Genomic DNA, 22,041 nt, shown 5'->3' on the forward strand with positions numbered 1-22,041 from the left:
CATGGATCATCCAACATGTTGATCTTGCCTTTCCCTCTCATGCTAGCCAATTCTTTGCACCAAGTAGAAATACTACTTGTGCTTCCAAATACCCTTAAAACCAGTTTTGCCATGAGAGTCCACCATATCTACCTATGGATTGAGTAAGATCCTTCAAGTAAGTTATCATCGGTGCAAGTAATAAAAATTGCTCTCTAAATATGTATGACTTATTAGTGTGGGAGAAAATAAGCTTTATACGATCTTGTGATGTGGAAGAAATAAAAGCGACGGACTGCATAATAAAGGTCCATATCACAAGTGGCAATATAAAGTGACGTTCTTTCGCATTAAGATTTTGTGCATCCAACCCTGAAAGCGCATGACAACCTCTGCTTTCCTCTGCGAAGGGCCTATCTTTTACTTTTATCTTCTACCTTATGCAAGAGTCATGGTGATATTCATCTTTCCTTTTTACATTTTATCCTTTGGCAAGCACAATGTGTTGGAAAGATCCATATATTTATAGCTAATTGGATGTGAGTTTTCATGAACTATTATTGTTGACATTACCCTTGAGGTAAAATGTTGGGAGGCAAAACTATAAGCCCCTATCTTTCTCTGTGTCCGATTAAAACTCCATAACCATAAATATTGTGTGAGTGTTAGCAATTGTGAAAGACTAAATGATAGTTGAGTATGTGGACTTGCTGAAAAGCTCTTATATTGACTCTTTCCTATGTTATGATAAATTGCAATTGCTTCAATGACCGAGATTAGAGTTTGTTAGTTTTCAATGAAGTTTATGATTCATACTTGAAATTGTGATTGAATTGTTACTTTAGCATAAGAGATCATATGACAATAATTATATAAGTTGTTGTTCTAAGAATGATCATGATGCCCTCATGCCCGTATTTTATTTTTATCAACACCTCTATCTCTAAACATGTGGACATATTTTTCGATTTCGGCTTTCGCTTGAGGACAAGCGAGGTCTAAGCTTGGGGGAGTTGATACGTCCATTTTGCATAATGCTTTTATATCGATATTTATTGCATTATGGGATGTTATTACACATTATGTTACAATACTTATGCCTATTCTCTCTTATTTTACAAGGTTTACATAAAGAGGGAGAATGCCGGCAGCTAGAATTCTAGGCTGGAAAATGAGCAAATATTAGAGACCTATTCTACACAACTCCAAAAGTCCTGAAACTCCACGGAAGTTATTTTTGGAAATAATAAAAAGATTGAGCGAAGAAAATACCAGAGGGGGCCCACACCCTGGCCACGAGGGTGGGGGGCGTGCCCTACCCCCCTGGGCGCGCCCCCCCTGCCTCATGGGCCCCCTGGTGGCCCTCCGGTGCCCATCTTCTGCTATATGAAGTCTTTCATCCGAGAAAAAAAATCATAAGCAAGCTTTCGAGATGAAACTCCGCCGCCACGAGGCGGAACCTTGGCGGAACCAATCTAGGACTCTGGCGGAGCTGTTCTGCCAGGGACACTTCCCTCCGGGAGGGGGAAATCATCGACATCGTCATCACCAATGCTCCTCTCATCGGGAGGGGCCCAATCTCCATCAACATCTTCACCAGCACCATCTCATCTCAAACCCTAGTTCATCTCTTGTATCCAATCTTTGTATACAAACCTCAGATTGGTACCTGTGGGTTGCTAGTAGTGTTGATTACTCCTTGTAGTTAATGCTAGTTGGTTTACTTGGTGGAAGATCATATCTTCAGATCCATTATGCATATTAATACCCCTCTGATTATGAACATGAATATGATTTGTGAGTAGTTACGTTTATTCCTGAGGACATGGGAGAAGTCTTGCTATTAGTAGTCATGTGAATTTGGTATTCCTTCAATATTTTGATGGGATGTATGTTGTCATCCCTCTAATGGTGTCATGTGAACGTCGACTACATGACACTTCACCATTGTTTGGGCCTAGAGGGAGGCATTGGGAAGTAATAAGTAGATGATGGGTTGCTAGAGTGACAGAAGCTTAAACCCTAGTTTATGCGTTGATTCGTAAGGGGCTGATTTGGATCCATATGTTTCATGCTATGGTTAGGTTTACCTTAATACTTCTGGTCTCCCTGGTCGTCTCTGGCCCTTGGATTACCGTGCAATCACGTCTATTCATGCTAAGTGGGACAAGCGTCCTAAATGGTAGATATTTTGGTGGTTGATTGGGTGTGCCTAGCACGTGGAGGTAACGACCTATCGATAAAAGTAGAGAAAGGGCCTCCTGGTCGATAGAAGGAAGAGGTGTCTTCTTTTTCTAGAAAAATTACATTGCATTTAGAAAAGATATGCAATGAAAAAATGAAGGGGATTTTAGCTGCAAGGAGATCATAGGAGATTGGAGAGAATCGAGGGGGATTTTGACATGTAAAGGGATTTAATCCCCTCAATCCCCTTCGACCCCCTCGGTACCCACCAAATCGAACGTAAAACCCGACTGAAGTTTGTTGATGGCAACCAAATGATGAAATGAATAAAGTACCTGGCCTTGAGCCCTTTTCTACAAAAGAAGTGAATATGTATCACCTAGACTCTTTTTTTTTTCCTTTAGAAAAGTATAGGAGTATCATCTAGACTCTTTTGCTCCAAAATCTAACACCTTATGTGTATAACCTGCTGAATTAATGGAAGATCACCGTAGCACGAGTCTAGAGCCGTACAAAGAGTGAAGTCCAACGGACGGACGAGATCTCTCCATCCTCCGACGCCGCGACCCCTGGCTGGGAGCCGGACACATCGCACCCACCTCGCCCTTGCGTCCACCGTCGCCGCGAGCTCGAATTCCCCTCGAGCCACGTCTGCCCGCGTGAGGACACGTAAAGCCTCCCTTCCCCTGTCCCCACATGTGAGTCTCACGAGGCTCGATTATTCTTAACCCTCTCTCCCCGCCTCCCCCCGTCTCCTCCTCCGGTCGCCCAACCGAGCAGGGGTGTCGCCATTGTCGCCTCTCACCAGCAGGCCGCCTCCGCATCCGTCACTAGGTCACGAGGCCTGGGATCCCCCGCCCCCTCGCTGTGACCTCGCCGCGATGTGGTGGAGGGCGGTGGCCAGGGCTCGCCGCCGGATCCCGGGAGCGCGGCCCTTGTCGACGGCGGCGGCGGGGAAGAGCGGCCGCGAGGTGGTGGTGCCGCGGTTCGGCGGGCCGGAGGTGCTGCAGGTGAGGCAGGGGGTGCCCGCGCCCGATCTGAAGCCCGGGGAGGTGCTCGTGCGCGCGCGCGCCGTCTCCATCAACCCCCTCGACCTGCGAGTGAGCACTCCCCCCATTTTGGACACCCCCTCCCCACCTTGGGACTGAACTGTCTGGTGAAAACAGTCACTTTCTCTTTCGTTTCTGATGACATGCTGGGAATTAGGATTAGCTTGGGTCGTCGGGCGCCTGTTTTATCTGAACCGATCGCATTGTAGGAATTTATTGGCCACTCACTAATTTGTTGCGACGCTTGCTACTGAATAGTGTGAGGATTACTGCCATTTCAATGAAAGACTGCTATAATAAACATTAGAGTTAATACATTTTTGGTCCCAGATGACACATGATGGGTGTTATCAGAATATGAGATGTACTGTTCTGTTCTCAGAATAAATGGATCTGCTTTAAGATTATATCATTCCATTGCTAATTGTGGAATGTTTACTTGGTAAATGTATTGTTTATCGGCAGATGCGGTCTGGCTATGGCCGTTGCATATTCGAGCCACTCCTACCTCTCATCATTGGCCGGGACATCAGTGGTGAAGTTGCAGCTACAGGGACTTCTGTGTCGTCATTCTATATTGGGCAAGAAGTGTTTGGTGCCTTGCATCCAACAGCGATTAGAGGGACATGTGCTGATTATGCAGTTCTTTCACAGGATGAGCTTACTTCTAAACCATCTACGCTCACTCATGTGGTAGGAGCTCACTGAAATCCTACCCTTTGCATTCTACTATTTCTTCAAAAGTCCAATTCAGGATTACTTTCAGTTTGTCCACCTAGATTATTCAATAGTTTTACTATAATGATTTGATCTAGTTTTGGACATATACCCTGTTTCAGCCTCTAATATATACAAGATATAATTTTTAATCAGTTTCAAGGGTGCACATTTGATAGTTATTTTTTACATATTCAGCAAAGGGTCTGTTATTTTTTTACATTTGGTGATGGAGAGAAGAATTTTATTTTTTCTTAAGTTAGTTGATGACTGAAGACATGGTGTTTAGTTTGGTTACCTGCTTGAAAAAAAGGCTCCTTACGAGCAGCGAGAGCTAATTTTTGTTTATATTACAGGAGGCCAGTGCAATTCCGTTTGCTGCGTTGACTGCGTGGCGTGCTTTATATGGTACTGCTGGAATTTCTAAAGGGTATGTTATATTGCACACCACAGTTTGACAAGTTGCCTTTGTTGCTGTTTCTTGTGAATTGGTCGCACATTGGTTGATTTACTGAATATTGTTAATATGACCACTATTTACTGCTATGCTCATGATCTAGGTAGGTATGCAATAGATGATTTCTGAATTATGCTGAATTTTCTTTGGCAATTATATTTGTCCTCCTCCCATTTGCGTATTCAGCAGCCAACCAGAAGCATGTTACTGTCAAAAGTTAATTTATGTGAAGTTTTAGGAATATTTGTTATATTTTGCGCTACAGTTTCTCTCAGCTTCTACCGTGTACTCCCTCCGTCTCGAATTACTTGTCCTAGATTTGTTTTAGTATAGTTTTGGCATGTTTTAGTATTAGATACATCTGTATCTAGACAAATCCGAGACAAGTAATTTGGGACGGAGGTAATACTTGGCAACTCTGCAGGAAGCCTGGAACGCTGCACTTCCCTTTTGATTGTTCTGAAAGCCAATCTGTTAGCTAGGCCAACAATCCTGATTAAATGCCATCATATTAAAGTTTATTTTTCCATTCTTATGAACTGGGCGCAATCAATTTTTATTTTAGACAAAGATTACTTGTGCTTGGTGGAGGAGGAGCAGTTGGGCTTTCTGCTGTTCAGCTTGCGGTAGCTGCAGGATGTAGTGTTTCAGCTACCTGTGGAGCCCAAAGTATCGAGCAAGTTTTGGCAGCCGGTGCTGAAAAGGCTATTGATTACGCCAGAGAGGTAAAAATCCTTCAGAAGTCAGAAGTCTCTTGACCTTCCAATATTTTGACCTCAACAACATAGCATAGTCATGTATGTCCCTGGTTTGTGTCGATATTTCACTGTATAATTATCATTCTTTTAGCAGAATAAGAATGCATATAGTGGGATAGTTATGTAATAATATGGTACTAGGACAGCACATTTCATTTCTGTCGCTTTTATCTATCACTCTAGTTTTATTGCTATATGAGCTGGTAAATTCATGCATAAATGAAAAAAGGGGAACCTAGAATCATCACTTTTTCAACTCCACTTTGCTCTGTGATGCTGAGTACAAGAAACTGCTAGCTGTTGTGTATTATTATCCCCTTTCATGTATTTTGCTGAATCTCCCAATTCTTTTCGATGCTATGAAGCAGCAAAATTACTTATGCAGTTTAGCAGGATGTGTCTGATACGTACAGAGTGGCTTTACTTAGGTCTGGTGTTACTACTATTTCTTTCCTTGCAAAACTGCAGTACGGCAGTATTTTTAGATTTATCGACCATGCTCTTGGTGCCAGTAGTTCTGAATGTGAGCTTGAGCTGTTGTGCAACTCCATGTGTCTGTGTGATCTGATGTATACATATAACATAACATTCTGAAATTGTTAGTTATTCTCCATATCTGAGAAAGCATGAAAGAACTTTGTGTCAGGGGTAAATAATCTTTTCTGCAGTTTGGTGAAATAGTTAAGGCGCTACCCTCTCATATGTTTTGATTCTCTTCTCAAGAAATTCCTAGCCTTGAATAGCATTTCGTCCATGATGTTTATGTTTTACATTGTACACTACAGGATACTGAATCGATGGTTACAGGAAAGTTTGATGCCGTGTTAGATACAATAGGAATAGCTGAAACTGAAAGAGTTGGCATTAATCTTCTGAGAAGAGGCGGACATTATATGACCCTTCAGGTAATCAATCTGCACGTTTAATCTTTCCGTGTGTTTCTTTTATTTCTCCTTTCCTTATTGTCTTCCCTTTTACATGAATTAGGGAGAAGCAGCTTCACTAGCAGATAGATATGGATTATATGTGGGACTTCCTGCTGCTACTGCTACTTTATTGAAGAAACAGATGCAGTATCGTTGTTCTCATGGAATAGGTAAAGAGCTCCGTTGGCCTGTATATTTTGATCCAATAGTATAATTCGTTTTGGAACTTGTTATTATATCTGAGTCTGAGGGATCCTATTTAATCACTATAGATTATGTGGTAACTGTTTATAATCTGTCGAGGCCCACAATTCCAATCACAAGCTGATTGCTGCCATCTAGAACTTGGTCAGTAACTGTCCAAGAAAATGCTGTTTTAGCAACAAATAAGAAAAAGAAGCAAGCAATACAAAGTGCATTCTTTAGTTGAGTTACAAACACCACTAGGATTTGGTGGTTTTAGTTTTATAAAATGCTTTCCCTAGCTATCTAGGTACTCCCTCTGTCCGAAAAAGCTTGTCCCAAACTTGTCCCTCAAATGGATGTATCTAGCACTAACTTGATGCTAGATACATTCATTTGAGGGACAAGCTTTTCCGGACGGAGGAAGTAGCATATACCCCCTCCGTCCGGAAATGGATAAAAATGGATGTATCTAGAACTAAAATACTTCTAGATACATCCATTTCTCCGATAGGTTTTCTGGATGGATGGAGTATTCCATTATCTGTGCAAGATGTTGTTCTTAACAAATGCTGTTCACATCCAATCTAATATAATTTCAGAGTACTGGTGGACATACATGAGAGCTGATCCTGACGGTCTCCATGAGATCCAGAGGCTGTCCGGAGCTGGAAAACTACAGATACCTGTGGAGAAGACTTTTCCTATCAGCCAAGTAAGAGAAGCTCATGAGGCCAAGGAGAAAAGACTGGTGCCTGGCAAGGTGGTTCTAGAGTTCGACTAGTGTTAGCAGGGGTTCGTCCGACGATCACGGAAGGACCGACGTTCCTTCTTAATTGTACCATGATGTTTATTTTTTGTCTTTCTCCCAAAGAAAAGTCGTGCGGCTTTGAAGCTATAAATTTGCTCGTTCTCTAGGTAGTACTACAGGGTTATTTTGTCGGGGTTTAGTGTAAATGCAGTAAATAATGATATGCAATACGAAGAGACTTATTTCAGTGGATCCCAGTCATTGTTATTTTCAGGTGCATTTTCTCCTGCCAGAATACGTTTGTGGATGAGACCGTTCGTGGTTAATACTCTTCGCTTCCTGACAAAATTTCTCAATGTCTGTTCCGTGTTTGTTCTGCTAATATTCCAATACCAGAGTCCTTAAAAATCACTTTCATGCCAAAAGGAATTACCACTTGAGCTGTTAACTTGATTACTCTCTAATATTAGTATAACTCTTAAGTCTGAATACGAAGTAACTACAATTCCAGGCACCTCGTTACTACCAGGAACATATCATCCTCTGATGTCAACAAAAGAAAGAAAGGAATATATCATCCTCCATCGACAGCTCCAATTCAGACCAAACCTCTCGGGACAAACTATTCACAACACGCGCTACACAAATCTCAGCGCTGGTTTTCCAACGCGATGGAATGGAATCATTCAAGGAACTGCCTACGGAGGCGATCTGCATCTGCCATCGGCAGCTAAGCAGCCGTGGGCTGCTGAGCTGCTTGCTCTGGCTCTGGCTCTGGCTGGGCTGCGCCCGAAGTGAAGGCCCTTGGAAGAACCCACGGCCACCCTCCCCCTACCCCCGTCACCCGCTCCACCTCGGCCACCCTCAGCTTCATCATCTGCTTTTCTCTCTCGAGCTCCTCCATCTTCTCCTTTATTTCCTGCCATTTTTATAAACATGAAAAAAGAGTCGATCATCTCCGCACAACTGTTGACAAGATTGTATGTAGGGCATGTTCCAAATAAACTGTCAGCGATTTGTTTTGTCTCTTGATATGTAGGATAAAAATAGCTGTTCATAACCGAGAGAAATCTGAATTCTTGACAGTAGAGTCCACAACACAGATTACTGGCACTTTCTGTCGTGTACTTGATCGTGATATATCCTAGAAATCTCATGTTTTCCATTATAAATATGGAAGTGTTTTTTTTTTCAAAAAGGAGGCTATCCCCCGGCCTCTGCATCAATAAATATGGAAGCGTGAAAACTGTCATCTTTTTTCCCGAAAAGAGGACTACCCCACCCTCTGCATCACGCGATGCAAACAACCAAATTTTATTCCCCCCGTTTCTAAATATAAGCCTTTTTAGAGATTTCAATACGGACTACATACGAATGTATAGACGTATATTAGAGTGTAGATTCACTCATTTTGCTTTGTATGTAGTCCGTATTAGAATCTCTAAAAAGTCTTATATTTAGGAATGGAGGGAATAAAAGTGAAAAGCATTTGAGTCAACGAGTACCAGACAGTGGTGCAAATAAAAACAAAACACGACCACAACCGATCGGACAATGAACCAATCATCTTACCTCCAGTGCCTTCTTACGGGCCTCTTCTTTTCTGGCTTCTGACTTGCCACTTCTATGAACCTCAAAGATTATTGCACCACAAGCAACCTGAGAAATTACGTGGGAGTCCATGTCAGTTGTAATCATCTGCCATCATACAATCATCAAGTATTTCTAGGGGTCTGAAGATCTAGGACAGTTAGTGATAACAGAAACCAGATTCTTGGACTTGTTGGGTTTTTAGTTCTTCCATATGCATTACAGAAAGTTGTTAATAACTCAACAGTCCATTTCGGTCCAGAGTACTTACCGAGAAAATGAACAGTTCACCAAGAAGATCTGTAGCAGCTTGAATAGCTTTCTCTTCATTCAGGGGCCGGATGTGAATGTCAGTCGCACGTCCAATAAGCCGCCTCTGCATGTTTGTTGCTAAACGATGGTTTGCCTGAACATAGTGGGGCATACATCTTGTCAATACAGTAATCACACTCACACAATGTATTACATATATATATATATATATATATATATATATATATATTGTTTACTGTACTCTATGCAAGAGAAACAGAGTGCATCCAAATTTATAATTCTTTGAACAGATCAATAAACTGCAAACCGAAGAGGACATGGCAAAATTGTTATTCAGTTCTTGTGTGAGTAAATCTCAACCGAGAAATTCTTTGAAGCGTTCCACAAGAATTGAACATCATCATCAACAATACTTCACATCACGACACATACACTCTATCCACATCAATAGCATATAGGAGTACTACATAGGTCCTTTCACTGTCAGCAAGAAGTAACGTGACATTTTGATGGTGATCATTGACGTATGTTGTTCACAGAGATCAGAGGCACGGGCGAGGTAATATGGGGGATGAACTGACGGAACGTCACCTGCGCGACGTCGATGATGAACCCGCGGAACCTGGGGTGGATGCCGGCGTTGCGCTTGAGTTTATTGGCGACGGGCTTGCTCAGCGTCCGGAACGCGAGCAAGCCGAGCTTCATCAGTGGCAGCACCATCGTCGCGCTCCGCGGTCCTCCGCCGGTGCTCGCGAAGGGGAGAGAGGGAGGCGGCGTGGGTGTGGGGGCGCAGGCGGCGTGGCGGAGTTTGTTGCTGGTTTGGTTTGGCTCTACTTTTCTTGGAGAGGAAGGAGAGGGGACTCTTGAGGAAGGACGGGCAGTTGTGGGCTTATTGGCCAAGTTGGTCGCTAGTTTACCCGTGTCCGTGAACAATTCAATAAGCTTATTGCCCAAGTTTGGCTCTGCTTCCATAGAGCGTACGGAGCAGAATCCCAGTATACTATTATAACGACACTCACGTACATATGCGTCCTCTTTGGTCGTATCATTGGAGGCTCGATCTTCACTTCTCCTCTTTGGTCGTATCATTGGAGGCTTGATCTTCACTTCAGGATAAACATATAATTTATTCATCTTTTACGATAGCACAAAATAAATCCACATAAACGGCCCGATCGCCATGGTAACGGCCATTATGACGGTCTTGGACGGAAAGGCCGGATCCGGCTTGCCTGTTCCCTCTCCATATTCCCATCCGTGCTCCCACTTCATCCTACGGCTGTTTTTCCTTCTTCTTTTTTTTTCTAATCTAATCATCTTTTTCTCTGATTTTAAGGGGTAGGGCCGGGCCTTATTTTGTTCCAATCAAATTATGCCACGTATGCGAGAGCACGGATGGGCGCACGCTGGGGGAGCAGGCAAGTCTCGTCCGGAAAGGCCGCCATTGATCGCTATAGTTTTTGAGGGGCTCCAAATCAGGCCCACGAGCCATCATATTTGGTGGTAGGGCGAGGATGTTTGGAGCTCACCCTGTCCCAAAACGGTTTGACGTGATATTTTCCCCTTCAGCTGCTCTTCCCGCTCATGCCGCAGCCGACCTTCCTTGTCGTAGGGCCGCCTTTGACCGCTTCCTGCCGTCCCCAGCCTTTGCCGACGATGCCATGGGCGTTGCCTCGACCCTCGCGTCCAATTTCCATCATTTTGGAGTTAGATCCCACGACTTCGACGGTGGTTACGCCTCCGACGGTCGGCCGCCCCGCCTAGGGCGGCACCTCGCCCTCACTACCGGTCACAGAGGTGGCAAATCCTATGTCGCCGTGTGTATGCGGCGGCCTCCCCCCTGCCGGTACCAAAGGGATCGAAGAAGAAGACGAGGAAGGGTCGAGCCGTTGCCCTTCCTCGCTTTGTTCCGCGGCGGGAAAAAACTAGGGCACCTCCCCACTCCTACGCCAGACCAGAAACGATGATGAGGTAAAAAAAGACATCCTTTGCCTTATACTCCCTCCGTCCGGAAATACTTGTCATCAAAATGAATAAAAGGAGATGTATCTAGATGTATTTTAGTTGTAGATACATCCATTTTTGTCCATTTTGATGACAAGTATTTTCGGACGGAGGAAGTACGTTCTTTTGTTCGATTGAATGCAAGGTGACCGTGGAAAAGTATTGGCAAATGTGCAATATTTGTAATTTAGAGATGATTATGTGATTTTGGGAGATCAACGGTCAATAAAGAAGCATTCCTCGAGAGTGATTGGTGATTCTGACGGGACAAATGATTTCAAACTTGAGGGCGCATCATTGTCGCATTTTGAGCAAATGGATGTGTCCAGACAAGATACCGAATTTGATCAATTCGAATCTTCTGGCTCATCGAAGAAGAAAGAAAATCGGGAAGCAAACTTCACCTCAAATGAGGATATTGTGCTTGCCAGGGGATTGGAAAATATCTCTCTCAATGCGGTCGCCGGAAAAGATCAAATGAGCACAAAGTATTGCAAGCACATCGAGGAGCATTCCAAATGTCATCTTGGGTGGAGAATAAAGTGTAGCCTCAAATCTCTCAAAAACCGATGGGGTATGATTCAAGAGATGTGCCCCCCCCCCAAGATGACATTTGGAATTCAAGAGATGTGCCCGGTCAGGTTACTTGGACCAAGTGAAGCATGTTCCTCCTAGCGGTGTCACCATTGACCAATATGTAAGAAAATTTATTATTTTCTTAAGCCACATTTGCATTACTTTGAGCATTCTTATCAATTTTAGCATTTGTTTGTTATAGGAAACCATAGCACAAGAAAGGTATTGACAAATGAGAAAGTAAAAGGGAAAATCGTTTGGCCTCCTACATTGTTGGGTTTTTTGGAAGGCCACGAGAAGTGGAAGTCGAGGTATGACGGCGGCAATCCAAAATCTGAGAAGTGCAACAATACTTCTCCGGAAATGGACAATGGTGAAGATGATGGTGATGGAGAGGCAAAAGAAAAGGTGCCTAGAAGTCCCACTCCGGTGTCTAGCATGGGTCGACTCGACGAGAGGAAGAGAGGAAAGGAAAAGCTCAAGAGAGAGGAGAGATGGAGGCGATGGAAAAAATGTCGATGAGTTGGGGAAGATAAGAACCGAGTACGCCGAGAAGAAGAAGCAAGAAAAACCACAGATGAAGGAGAAGAAGAACCAAGAGAAGAGGGCGAGATGAGATACGATGCAAGAGTGTAAACGGTGTCAGGAAGAGATGGAGGCGCCTAGGCTCCAAATTTAGGAGAATCGGGCGACAACTGAACACATTGAGTCAGAGAATCGGTTTATCATGTTGGATCTGAAACAAATGGATGTAATGGCACGAGAATTTTGGGACAAGGCGCAAATAGTGCTCAGACGTTCCAGGAATCTCGAAGAGACAATGCACACACTAGGGGAGGGGATGATGCACACGTCGGAGTAGGGAACGTTGCATGTGTCGGAGGAGGAGACGGTGAACTCCCCGGGAAAGAAGGGATGGTGCACACGCCGGCAACATGCGACTTGTACATGTCATCGCTTTGGTCAAACATAATAAAACCACAAGTCATTTTTTGCCAAATCCAAACATCTAGAACCCCCATATCCCCCCTTTCTCTCTGAGGCATCCATCACATTTTTTAAAGTTGGTATCCACCTCTTATGAGGCCCAATTGATGCATATGGTTGCACATGGTTGACCTATACACAAGCTAGAGAAATGGTTATCTAACACACATACACTTAGTGTACCTTTTAATAGATATACGACACAATGCATGTGGATGTACGAAATTCATTTACCATTCCCCGCAAAAGAAAAGAAAATTCACGTACCATGTGTATGGGTGTATACCTAGTCGGAAACATGGATGTGGGGTGATAGAAAGATCTTGCTGATGAATCACACAACGATTGGTAAGACGGCGGAGGTGGGTAACAACCCTATTTCCTACCTTGGTCGATCTCTTATTATCTATAAACAAATTAAAAGAGCCTTTGATGGCTAAAAGAGCTAAAAAACCCTAGCAACTAGAGCTCCATACTCGATATGTGTTGTTAGTGTGCTCCTGCCTCTTCGAGAGAGGTTGGGCATGTAGAGTTTTTGCTTAGGCCTATGGATCCTTGTATACGCGTCAAGCCCTGGTTTCGAAGTCGGGCTGAAATTGAGTTAGATTTCAAGTCTCCAATGACAAAGGAAAGCAAATCTTTATCCTAAACCAACCTAGACAACTTAGCAAATCTCCTTATCCCATACTTATACATGGATACGTCTTCCATTGCTTTTCACTCGTACTTATACCATATATATTCATATAATCCTGAGTATATTCAAGAGATGTACCGAGTCAGGTTACTTGGACCAAGTGAAGCATGTTCCTCCTAGTGGTGTCACCATTGACCAATATGTAAGAAAATTCATTGTTTTCTTAAGCCACATTCGCATTACTTTGAGCATTCTTATCAATTTGAGCATTTGTTTGTTATAGGAAACCATAGCACAAGAAAGGTATTGACAAATGAGAAAGTAAAAGGGAAAATTGTTTGGCCTCCTACATTGTTGGGTTTTTTGGAAGGCCACGAGAAGTGGAAGTCGAGGTATGACGGCGGCAATCCAAAATCAGAGAAGTGCAACAATACTTCTCCGGACATGGACAATGGTGAAGATGATGGTGATGGAGAGGCAAAAGAAAAGGTGCCTAGAAGTCCCACTCCAGTGTCTAGCACGGGTTGACCCGATGAGAGGAAGAGAGGAAAGGAAAAGCTCAAGAGAGAGGAGAGATGGAGGCGATGGAAAAAGTGTCGATGAGTTGGGGAAGATAAGAACCGAGTACGTCGAGAAGAAGAAGCAAGAAAAACCACATATGAAGGAGAAGAAGAACCAAGAGAAGAGGGCGAGATGAGATGTGATGCAAGAGTGTAGACGGTGTCAGGAAGAGATGGAGGCGCCTAGGCTCCAAATTTAGGAGAATCGGGCGACAACTGAACACATTGAGTCAGAGAATCGGTTTATCATGTTGGATCTGAAACAAATGGATGTAATGGCACGAGAATTTTGGGACAAGGCGCAAATAGTGCTCAGACGTTCCAGGAATCTCGAAGAGACAATGCACACATTAGAGGAGGGGATGATGCACACGTCGGAGTAGGGAACATTGCATGTGTCGGAGGAGGAGACGGTGAAATCCCCGGGAAAGAAGGGGATGGTGCACACGCCGGCAACATGCGACTTGTACATGCCATCGCTTTGGTCAAACATAATAAAACCACAAGTCATTTTTTTTGCCAAATCCAAACATCTAGAACCCCCATATCCCCCCTTTCTCTCTGAGGCATCCATCACATTTTTTTAAGTTGGTATCCACCTCTTATGAGGCCCAATTGATGCATATGGTTGCACATGGTTAACCTATACACAAGCTAGAGAAATGGTTATCTAACACACATACACTTAGTGTACCTTTTAATAGATATACGACACAATGCATGTGGATGTACGAAATTCATTTACCATTCCCCGCAAAAGAAAAGGAAATTCACGTACCATGTGTATGGGTGTATACTTAGTCGGAAACATGGATGTGGGGTGATAGAAAGATCTTGCTGATGAATCACACAACGATTGGTAAGACGGCGAAGGTGGGTAACAACCCTATTTCCTACCTTGGTCGATCTCTTATTATCTATAAACAAATTAAAAGAGCCTTTGATGGCTAAAAGAGCTAAAAAAACCTAGCAACTAGAGCTCCATACTCGATATGTGTTGTTAGTGTGCTCCTGCCTCTTCGAGAGAGGTTGGGCATGTAGAGTTTTTGCTTAGGCCTATGGATCCTTGTATACGCGTCAAGCCCTGGTTTCGAAGTCGGGCTGAAATTGAGTTAGATTTCAAGTCTCCAATGACAAAGGAAAGCAAATCTTTAGCCTAAACCAACCTAGACAACTTAGCAAATCTCCTTATCCCATACTTATACATGGATACGTCTTCCATTGCTTTTCACTCGTACTTATACCATATATATTCATATAATCCCGAGTATATTCAAGAGATGTACCGGGTCAGGTTACTTGGACCAAGTGAAGCATGTTCCTCCTAGTGGTGTCACCATTGACCAATATGTAAGAAAATTTATTGTTTTCTTAAGCCACATTCGCATTACTTTGAGCATTCTTATCAATTTGAGCATTTGTTTGTTATAGGAAACCATAGCACAAGAAAGGTATTGACAAATGAGAAAGTAAAAGGGAAAATTGTTTGGCCTCCTACATTGTTGGGTTTTTTGGAAGGCCACGAGAAGTGGAAGTCGAGGTATGACGGCGGCAATCCAAAATCAGAGAAGTGCAACAATACTTCTCCGGACATGGACAATGGTGAAGATGATGGTGATGGAGAGGCAAAAGAAAAGGTGCCTAGAAGTCCCACTCCGGTGTCTAGCACGGGTCGACCCGATGAGAGGAAGAGAGGAAAGGAAAAGCTCAAGAGAGAGGAGAGATGGAGGCGATGGAAAAAATGTCGATGAGTTGGGGAAGATAAGAACCGAGTACGCCGAGAAGAAGATGTTGGGGAACGTAGCAGAAAACAAAAAAAAAATTCCTACTGTTTCACCAAGATCCATCTAGGAGTTCATCTAGCAACGAGTGATTAGATGCATCTACGTACCTTGTAGATCGCGAGCGGAAGCGTTCAAAGAACGTGGATGAGGGAGTCGTACTCGGCGTGATTCGAATCACCGAAGATCCTAGCACCGAACGGACGGCACCTCCGTGTTCAACACACGTACGGAACAGCCACGTCTCCTTCTTCTTGATCCAGCAAGGGGGAAGGAGAGGTTGAGGGAGATGGCACCAGCATCAGCACGACGGCGTGGTGATGATGGAGCTGCAGTACTCCGTAAGGGCTTCGCCAAGCGCTATGGAGGAGGAGGAGGTGTTGGAGAGGGAGAAGGAGGCAACCAAAGGCGTGGGATGAAAGCCCTCCTTCCCCCACTATATATAGGAGGGCCAAGGGGGGGGCGCCGGCCCTAGGAGATCCAATCTCCTAGGGTGGGGCGGCGGCTAAGGGGGGTTTCCCTCCCCCCCAAGGCACCTAGGAGGTGCCTTCCCCTCCTAGGACTCTTTCCCCTTGTAACCCTAGGCGCATGGGCCTCTTTGGGGCTGGTGCCCTTGGCCCATGTAGGCCAAGGCGCACCCCCTACAGCCCATGTGGCCCCCTGGGACAGGTGGCCCCACCTGGTGGACCCCCGGGACCCTTCCGGTGGTCCCGGTACAATACCGATAACCCCGAAACTTGTCCCGATGCCCGAAACAGGACTTCCCATATATAAATCTTTACCTCCGAACCATTCCGGAACTCCTCGTGACGTCTGGGATCTCATCCGGGACTCTGAACAACATTTGGGTCACTGCATATACATATCCCTACAACCCTAGCGTCACCGAACCTTAAGTGTGTAGACCCTACGGGTTCGGGAGATATGTAGACATGACCGAGATGACTCTCCGGTCAATAACCAACAGCGGGATCTGGATACCCATGTTGGCTCCCACATACTCCACGATGATCTCATCGAATGAACCATGATGTCGAGGATTTAAGCAACCCCGTATGCAATTCCCTTTGTCAATCGGTATGTTACTTGCCTGAGATTCGATCATCGTTATCCCAATACCTTGTTCAATCTCGTTACCGGCAAGTCACTTTACTCATACCGTAATGCATGATCCCGTGACCAGACACTTGGTCACTTTGAGCTCATTATGATGATGCATTACCGAGTGGGCCCGGTGATACCTCTCCGTCATACGGAGTGACAAATCCCAGTCTTGATCCGTGTCAACCCAACAGACACTTTCGGAGATACCTGTAGTGCACCTTTATAGTCACCCAGTTACGTTGTGACGTTTGGTACACCCAAAGCACTCCTACGGTATCCGGGAGTTACACGATCTCATGGTCAAAGGAAAAGATACTTGACATTGGAAAAGCTCTAGCAAACGAACTACACGATCTTTGTGCTATGCTTAGGATTGGGTATTTTCCATCACATCATTCTCCTAATGATGTGATCCCGTTATCAACGACATCCAATGTCCATAGCCAGGAAACCATGACTATCTGTTGATCAACGAGCTAGTCAACTAGAGGCTTACTAGGGACATATTATGGTCTATGTATTCACACGTGTATTACGATTTCCGAATAATACAGTTATAGCATGAATAAAGACAATTATCATGAACAAAGAAATATAATAATAATGCTTTTATTATTGCCTCTAGGGCATATTTCCAACAGAAGAAGCAAGAAAAACCACATATGAAGGAGAAGAAGAACCAAGAGAAGAGGGCGAGATGAGATGTGATGCAAGAGTGTAGACGGTGTCAGGAAGAGATGGAGGCGCCTAGGCTCCAAATTTAGGAGAATCGGGCGACAACTGAACACATTGAGTCAGAGAATCGGTTTATCATGTTGGATCTGAAACAAATGGATGTAATGGCATGAGAATTTTGGGACAAGGCGCAAATAGTGCTCAGACGTTCCAGGAATCTCGAAGAGACAATGCACACACTAGAGGAGGGGATGATGCACACGTCGGAGTAGGGAACGTTGCATGTGTCGGAGGAGGAGACGGTGAACTCCCCGGGAAAGAAGGGGATGGTGCACACGCCAGCAACATGCGACTTGTACATGTCATCGTTTTGGTCAAACATAATAAAACCACAAGTCATTTTTTGCCAAATCCAAACATCTAGAACCCCCATATCCCCCCTTTCTCTCTGAGGCATCCATCACATTCTTTAAAGTTGGTATCCACCTCTTATGAGGCCCAATTGATGCATATGGTTGCACATGGTTGACCTATACACAAGCTAGAGAAATGGTTATCTAACACACATACACTTAGTGTACCTTTTAATAGATATACGACACAATGCATGTGGATGTACGAAATTCATTTACCATTCCCCTCAAAAGAAAAGGAAATTCACGTACCATGTGTATGAGTGTATACTTAGTCGGAAACATGGATGTGGGGTGATAGAAAGATCTTGCTGATGAATCACACAACGATTGGTAAAACCGCGGAGGTGGGTAACAACCCTATTTTTCTACCTTGGTCGATCTCTTATTATCTCTAAACAAATTAAAAGAGCCTTTGATGGCTAAAAGAGTTAAAAAAACCTAGCAACTAGAGCTCCATACTTCATATATGTTGTTAGTGTGCTCCTGCCTCTTCGAGAGAGGTTGGGCATGTAGAGTTTTTGCTTAGGCCTATGGATCCTTGTATATGCGTCAAGCCCTGGTTTCAAAGTCGGGCTGAAATTGAGTTGGATTACAAGTCTCCAATGACAAAGGAAAGCAAATCTTTAGCCTAAACCAACCTAGACAACTTAGCAAATCTCCTTATCCCATACTTATACATGGATACGTCTTCCATTGCTTTTCACTCGTACTTACACCATATATATTCATATAATCCCGAGTATATTCGACCCCCCCCCCCCCCAACACACACACACACACACAACACGTGAAAATAGTGTCGTGACATGAGGATTTCAACTAAAATCGAAACTCCACCCGACCTACATGTACTTAGAGCTCCGACCAAGCCCTTAGCGAGGTTGACCCTTGGAACTTACCGGGTTACTTTCCAGAAACTAGGTCTCTACTTTGATTTTTGCCTTAGTGCAAACTCGAAAAATTCTTTTGAGTAAAAAAATTCAAGCTTTTATAGGATATTTCATCCTTTGAAAATAGAAAATCATGTACTTAGCACCGAAATTGTTCATGTATTTAACACCGAAATGATTAAAAAAACAGATTCTAAAAATAAAGTGAACAAACTCAAGTAAGATGTAAACAATACATGAAAAAATAAAATGAAAAGGTCAAAAGATAAAGTAAAGTAAATAGCTGAAAATAAAACTATATTAAAAATAGAAAAAAATAAGAAAAAGGGAAAAGGAGAGAGAAAGATTTGTCCGAGCCATTAGGCGATAACATCTCCAACCGGACCTCTGACAGTCCTCCCCAGCGCCTTAAGCACTGACGAAAAGTGGTGGCTGAGGCCCAAAATTAGCGCTATCCTCGCCTCACTTGCCAGTATTGCTCACTCACCAGACTCCCTCGTTCCCTCACTGTAAAGAGAAAGCCGACAACTGCTGACTTTTTTTATAGATTCAAAATAATTATAGTTCAATAAAATCACAAATTTGAAAGAAGTACACGAATTTTAAAAAAGTTCACTGATTTAGAAAATAGTGGCGAATATATGGGGGAATGCATTGGAGCTCCCAGGTACCACACACCCCTATATGAATATAGCATTAAGAAAAATATCAGGAAATTTCAAAAAATCTGAAATTTTGGGATATCAAACCTGGGTGCCCATTGTACACTCGCATTCAGTTTCATGGGAAATGGGTGACCGTGGTATCCACGGCGAAGAAAATACAGTCTGACATACGATCTATCCAAATAATGTTTTCCATACATAGGATTTTTTTTTGACTTCTTTACCGAGATTAACACGGGCACCCATTTCCCCATGAAACTGAAAACGTGTGTACACTGGGCACCTAGGTTTGATATCCCAAAATTTCAGAATTTTTTGAATTTCCTGATATTTTTCTAATGCTATATTCATATAGAGGTGTGTGGCACCCGAGAGCCACACCAGGAAATTTTTAAAAATTCTGAAATTTTGGGATGTCAAACCTGGGTGCCCATTGTACACCCATGTTCTGTTTCGTGGGGAATTAGTGCCCGGTACACTACCTGAGCTGGATAGCACAAAATATTATAAACGAATTTTCTTCTTTTAACAATCGCAAAACACACATAAGTTGGATTAAGAAAAGTCCACCAGAATGGCAGAGAGTGGCGCTTACCCGACAAGCAGAAAAAAAGTACAGAAGAACCTAACCTCCACATAGAAAGCAGCAAAAAAAAACTAGTAGAAGGAATTCCAAATAAAGGCCTAATGCAGAAAAATGAAAATTGATAAACGAAAACAATAGTACCACCTGATATCCAATATAAAGTTAGCAAGCAAAATTAATGCCAAATTGCCAAATCCAGCACTCCCTGGCAGAACATTGGTCGCAACAAGCAAAGCATGAAACATTTGACTGCATATTCACAACAAGGATCAATGTCAATCAGGGTTATGCTTAAGTAGCTTGGATATGGAATATGACTTCACCTCCTTGAGGTGTCAAGTCCATGAGCAATAGTAAATTCCAGTCATATATAACCCCACATGGCATTACATCGCCAACGGCTATGGAATATACAACATAAACCACCAGAAAATGTCAGCATTTCATTCTTCAATGTGTGAAGCATGGTGAATGCAGATATACCATGTGCCATCTATCTTCTCGAAGACATTGGTGGCAATTTGCTTCCCCCAAGATTTTCCTTTGGTCTTGACCAACTCCAAGCATGTAACATAACCAAGGTCACCGCGCACATGAACCTCTATGTTCTTAAGATCAATGTTTAGAGGGAACTCATAGTCCGCGTTGCACACCATCTCCCAGCTTTGCAAGACCACATCGTAACCGGATATCCGACCTGCACCGGGATGGACGACATACACGTGGTCTCCTTTAGCCCAGATAGAGTACATTGCAGTAAAATCTCCATTCTTGAAAGCGTTGTAGAATCGTGTATTTGCTGCAAGGACGGAAGCTTCAGTATCCTCATGGAGGACACGCAGATCGTCCCTGATTTTGGCAGCACGGGCATAATCTTCTTCCCGGATAGCTCTGTCCAAATTACGCTGAAGGGTTTCTTCGTCAGCTAACTGATCTTCTTCAGTTTGCGGATAGCCATCAGCCTCCCCACTTTTAACATGGCAAATTCTGGATCTGTTAAAGTTGGAGGCTGCAATTTGAAGCCCTGCACTGAACGTGTGGCATTATGAGAATAGCACATGGTTTTGTTTCTACTTAATTCCTATTGAAAAGTATTATATCAGCCATGGCCACTTTCGGCTAGATTCAAGTATCAGAAAATGGCTCATTCAGAATTACAGTTCCAAAGAACGTTCTAACTTATGCAGAAAATTACTACTCTCAGAAATACTCTGTAGCATCAGGACAAGTTGCACATTCTAGCCTTCTAGGTTCACAAGTGGAGCTCGACACATTAGCAATTGATGTTATCTTCTAGTAAACCTCTAATTTGCTCGAGAGTAAGTTCACATTCATCTAACTCTTGTCTAGGTCTTCTGTAAGTTAGGCCAGTTATATAAGATCATATGAGGCAGTGCTAATATGCCACCACACAAGCGCATATTGGTATCTACACTACACAATCCAATTCCATAGCTGCAGAACTAAAGTCTGACAGAAATAAATTATGCCCCAGAACTGCTAAAAGATGGAAGGGGCGGGGCGCCCGACGGTGCGAGAACCGGAAGGAAAAAAAAATCCCAAGCAAATTGAGTGGTTGGAGCAAGAACCAGGGGATTACTGCGTGGGCTTATACAATCAGACCAAGAAATCGAGAACAATAGCCAAGAAAGGGGCCTCACAAGGTTCTCTCCGCACTGCCTCGTCGGATGCAGAGGCGAGCCGGGGAGGGGTTGTGGTTATCGGTGAAGAAGAACGCCGCTTCCCTGAGCGGCCTACTCGCGGACGGCCGCAAGATGGCGCTCGCAGCCTGCGCCGCCGACATCGCCGGGAAATAAGTCGTCGCAGCCGCGCAAGCAGGCTATCCTCCCGCTTCTCGTGTCTATCTTTGACTCTCTCTGCCGTCGCTCGGCTCCGTTGTTATTTTAGGAAAATTAGAGAACTCCACTGGGCTACCCATTTCGTCTATGGCCGTCCGTTTGGATCAATATGGACAAAAAAGTCGACTCAACGCGCCGATTCAAATGGACGGGTGTCCGTTTTCGTCTGCCTACCGATTCATTCCCGGTCCATTTTTGAGCCGGATTTGCGTCGGCGCGAACACAAGACGGACGTGTACGCGCTCGTCTCTTTTCTCACCAGGCCTGCTAGTTGGTGGCACATTGGATTGGCCGCTTGTAACGCCTCGTGACTGTTGCGTCAGGTGTCTTCCAATTATTCGTTGCTGTTGCCTTGTCATTTGCTTGCGTGTCGCATCTTTGCCATGTCATCATCCACATTGCATCTGCATGTTTTCAAAACTTGCATCCGTCCG

General features: G+C 43.8%; 3 protein-coding genes across 3 annotated transcripts; 1 reads left to right on the forward strand and 2 right to left on the reverse strand.

The window, feature by feature from the left end:
• The first annotated feature begins 2,860 nt into the window (after window positions 1-2,860).
• On the forward strand, window positions 2,861-7,256 carry LOC125544823 (GroES-like zinc-binding alcohol dehydrogenase family protein). The gene is made up of 7 exons (XM_048708587.2): window positions 2,861-3,263; window positions 3,678-3,905; window positions 4,286-4,359; window positions 4,952-5,111; window positions 5,930-6,049; window positions 6,132-6,240; window positions 6,856-7,256. The coding sequence occupies exons 1-7, from the start codon at window positions 3,045-3,047 to the stop codon at window positions 7,035-7,037; spliced, it is 1,092 nt and encodes a 363-aa protein (XP_048564544.2). The 5' UTR covers window positions 2,861-3,044; the 3' UTR covers window positions 7,038-7,256.
• Window positions 7,257-7,448: 192 nt separating this feature from the next.
• On the reverse strand, window positions 7,449-9,748 carry LOC125544824 (uncharacterized). The gene is made up of 4 exons (XM_048708588.2): window positions 9,459-9,748; window positions 8,866-9,000; window positions 8,577-8,663; window positions 7,449-7,923 (listed from the first exon to the last, which is right to left on the reverse strand). Exons 1-4 carry the CDS (start codon window positions 9,585-9,587, stop codon window positions 7,735-7,737), a joined length of 540 nt encoding a protein of 179 aa, XP_048564545.1. The 5' UTR covers window positions 9,588-9,748; the 3' UTR covers window positions 7,449-7,734.
• A 10,230-nt stretch (window positions 9,749-19,978) lies between these two features.
• Window positions 19,979-21,647, reverse strand: LOC125544825 (Nuclear transport factor 2 (NTF2) family protein). Its single transcript, XM_048708589.2, has 2 exons — window positions 21,410-21,647; window positions 19,979-20,777 (listed from the first exon to the last, which is right to left on the reverse strand). The coding sequence occupies exons 1-2, from the start codon at window positions 21,550-21,552 to the stop codon at window positions 20,192-20,194; spliced, it is 729 nt and encodes a 242-aa protein (XP_048564546.2). The 5' UTR covers window positions 21,553-21,647; the 3' UTR covers window positions 19,979-20,191.
• Between the last annotated feature and the right edge of the window lie 394 nt (window positions 21,648-22,041).

Source organism: Triticum urartu, chromosome 3A (assembly GCF_056163025.1).
Source record: "Triticum urartu cultivar PI428250 chromosome 3A, HENAU_Tu73, whole genome shotgun sequence".
In the NCBI taxonomy this organism is placed as follows: Eukaryota; Viridiplantae; Streptophyta; class Magnoliopsida; order Poales; family Poaceae; genus Triticum; species Triticum urartu.

What these genes read in the sequence shown, in the direction of transcription:
- LOC125544823 (XM_048708587.2), top strand. Translation starts at nt 3,045, where the DNA reads ATGTGGTGGAGGGCGGTGGCCAGGGCTCGCCGCCGGATCCCGGGAGCG. An exon ending in CATCTACGCTCACTCATGTG is followed by an intron (nt 3,906 to 4,285) that starts GTAGGAGCTCAC and finishes TTTATATTACAG; the next exon opens with GAGGCCAGTGCAATTCCGTT. An exon ending in TCGTTGTTCTCATGGAATAG is followed by an intron (nt 6,241 to 6,855) that starts GTAAAGAGCTCC and finishes ATATAATTTCAG; the next exon opens with AGTACTGGTGGACATACATG.
- LOC125544824 (XM_048708588.2), bottom strand. Translation starts at nt 9,587, where the DNA reads ATGGTGCTGCCACTGATGAAGCTCGGCTTGCTCGCGTTCCGGACGCTG. An exon ending in GTGAACTGTTCATTTTCTCG is followed by an intron (nt 8,664 to 8,865) that starts GTAAGTACTCTG and finishes GTAATTTCTCAG; the next exon opens with GTTGCTTGTGGTGCAATAAT. An exon ending in CCCGTAAGAAGGCACTGGAG is followed by an intron (nt 7,924 to 8,576) that starts GTAAGATGATTG and finishes TAAAAATGGCAG; the next exon opens with GAAATAAAGGAGAAGATGGA.
- LOC125544825 (XM_048708589.2), bottom strand. Translation starts at nt 21,552, where the DNA reads ATGTCGGCGGCGCAGGCTGCGAGCGCCATCTTGCGGCCGTCCGCGAGT. An exon ending in GGCAGTGCGGAGAGAACCTT is followed by an intron (nt 20,778 to 21,409) that starts GTGAGGCCCCTT and finishes CCACACGTTCAG; the next exon opens with TGCAGGGCTTCAAATTGCAG.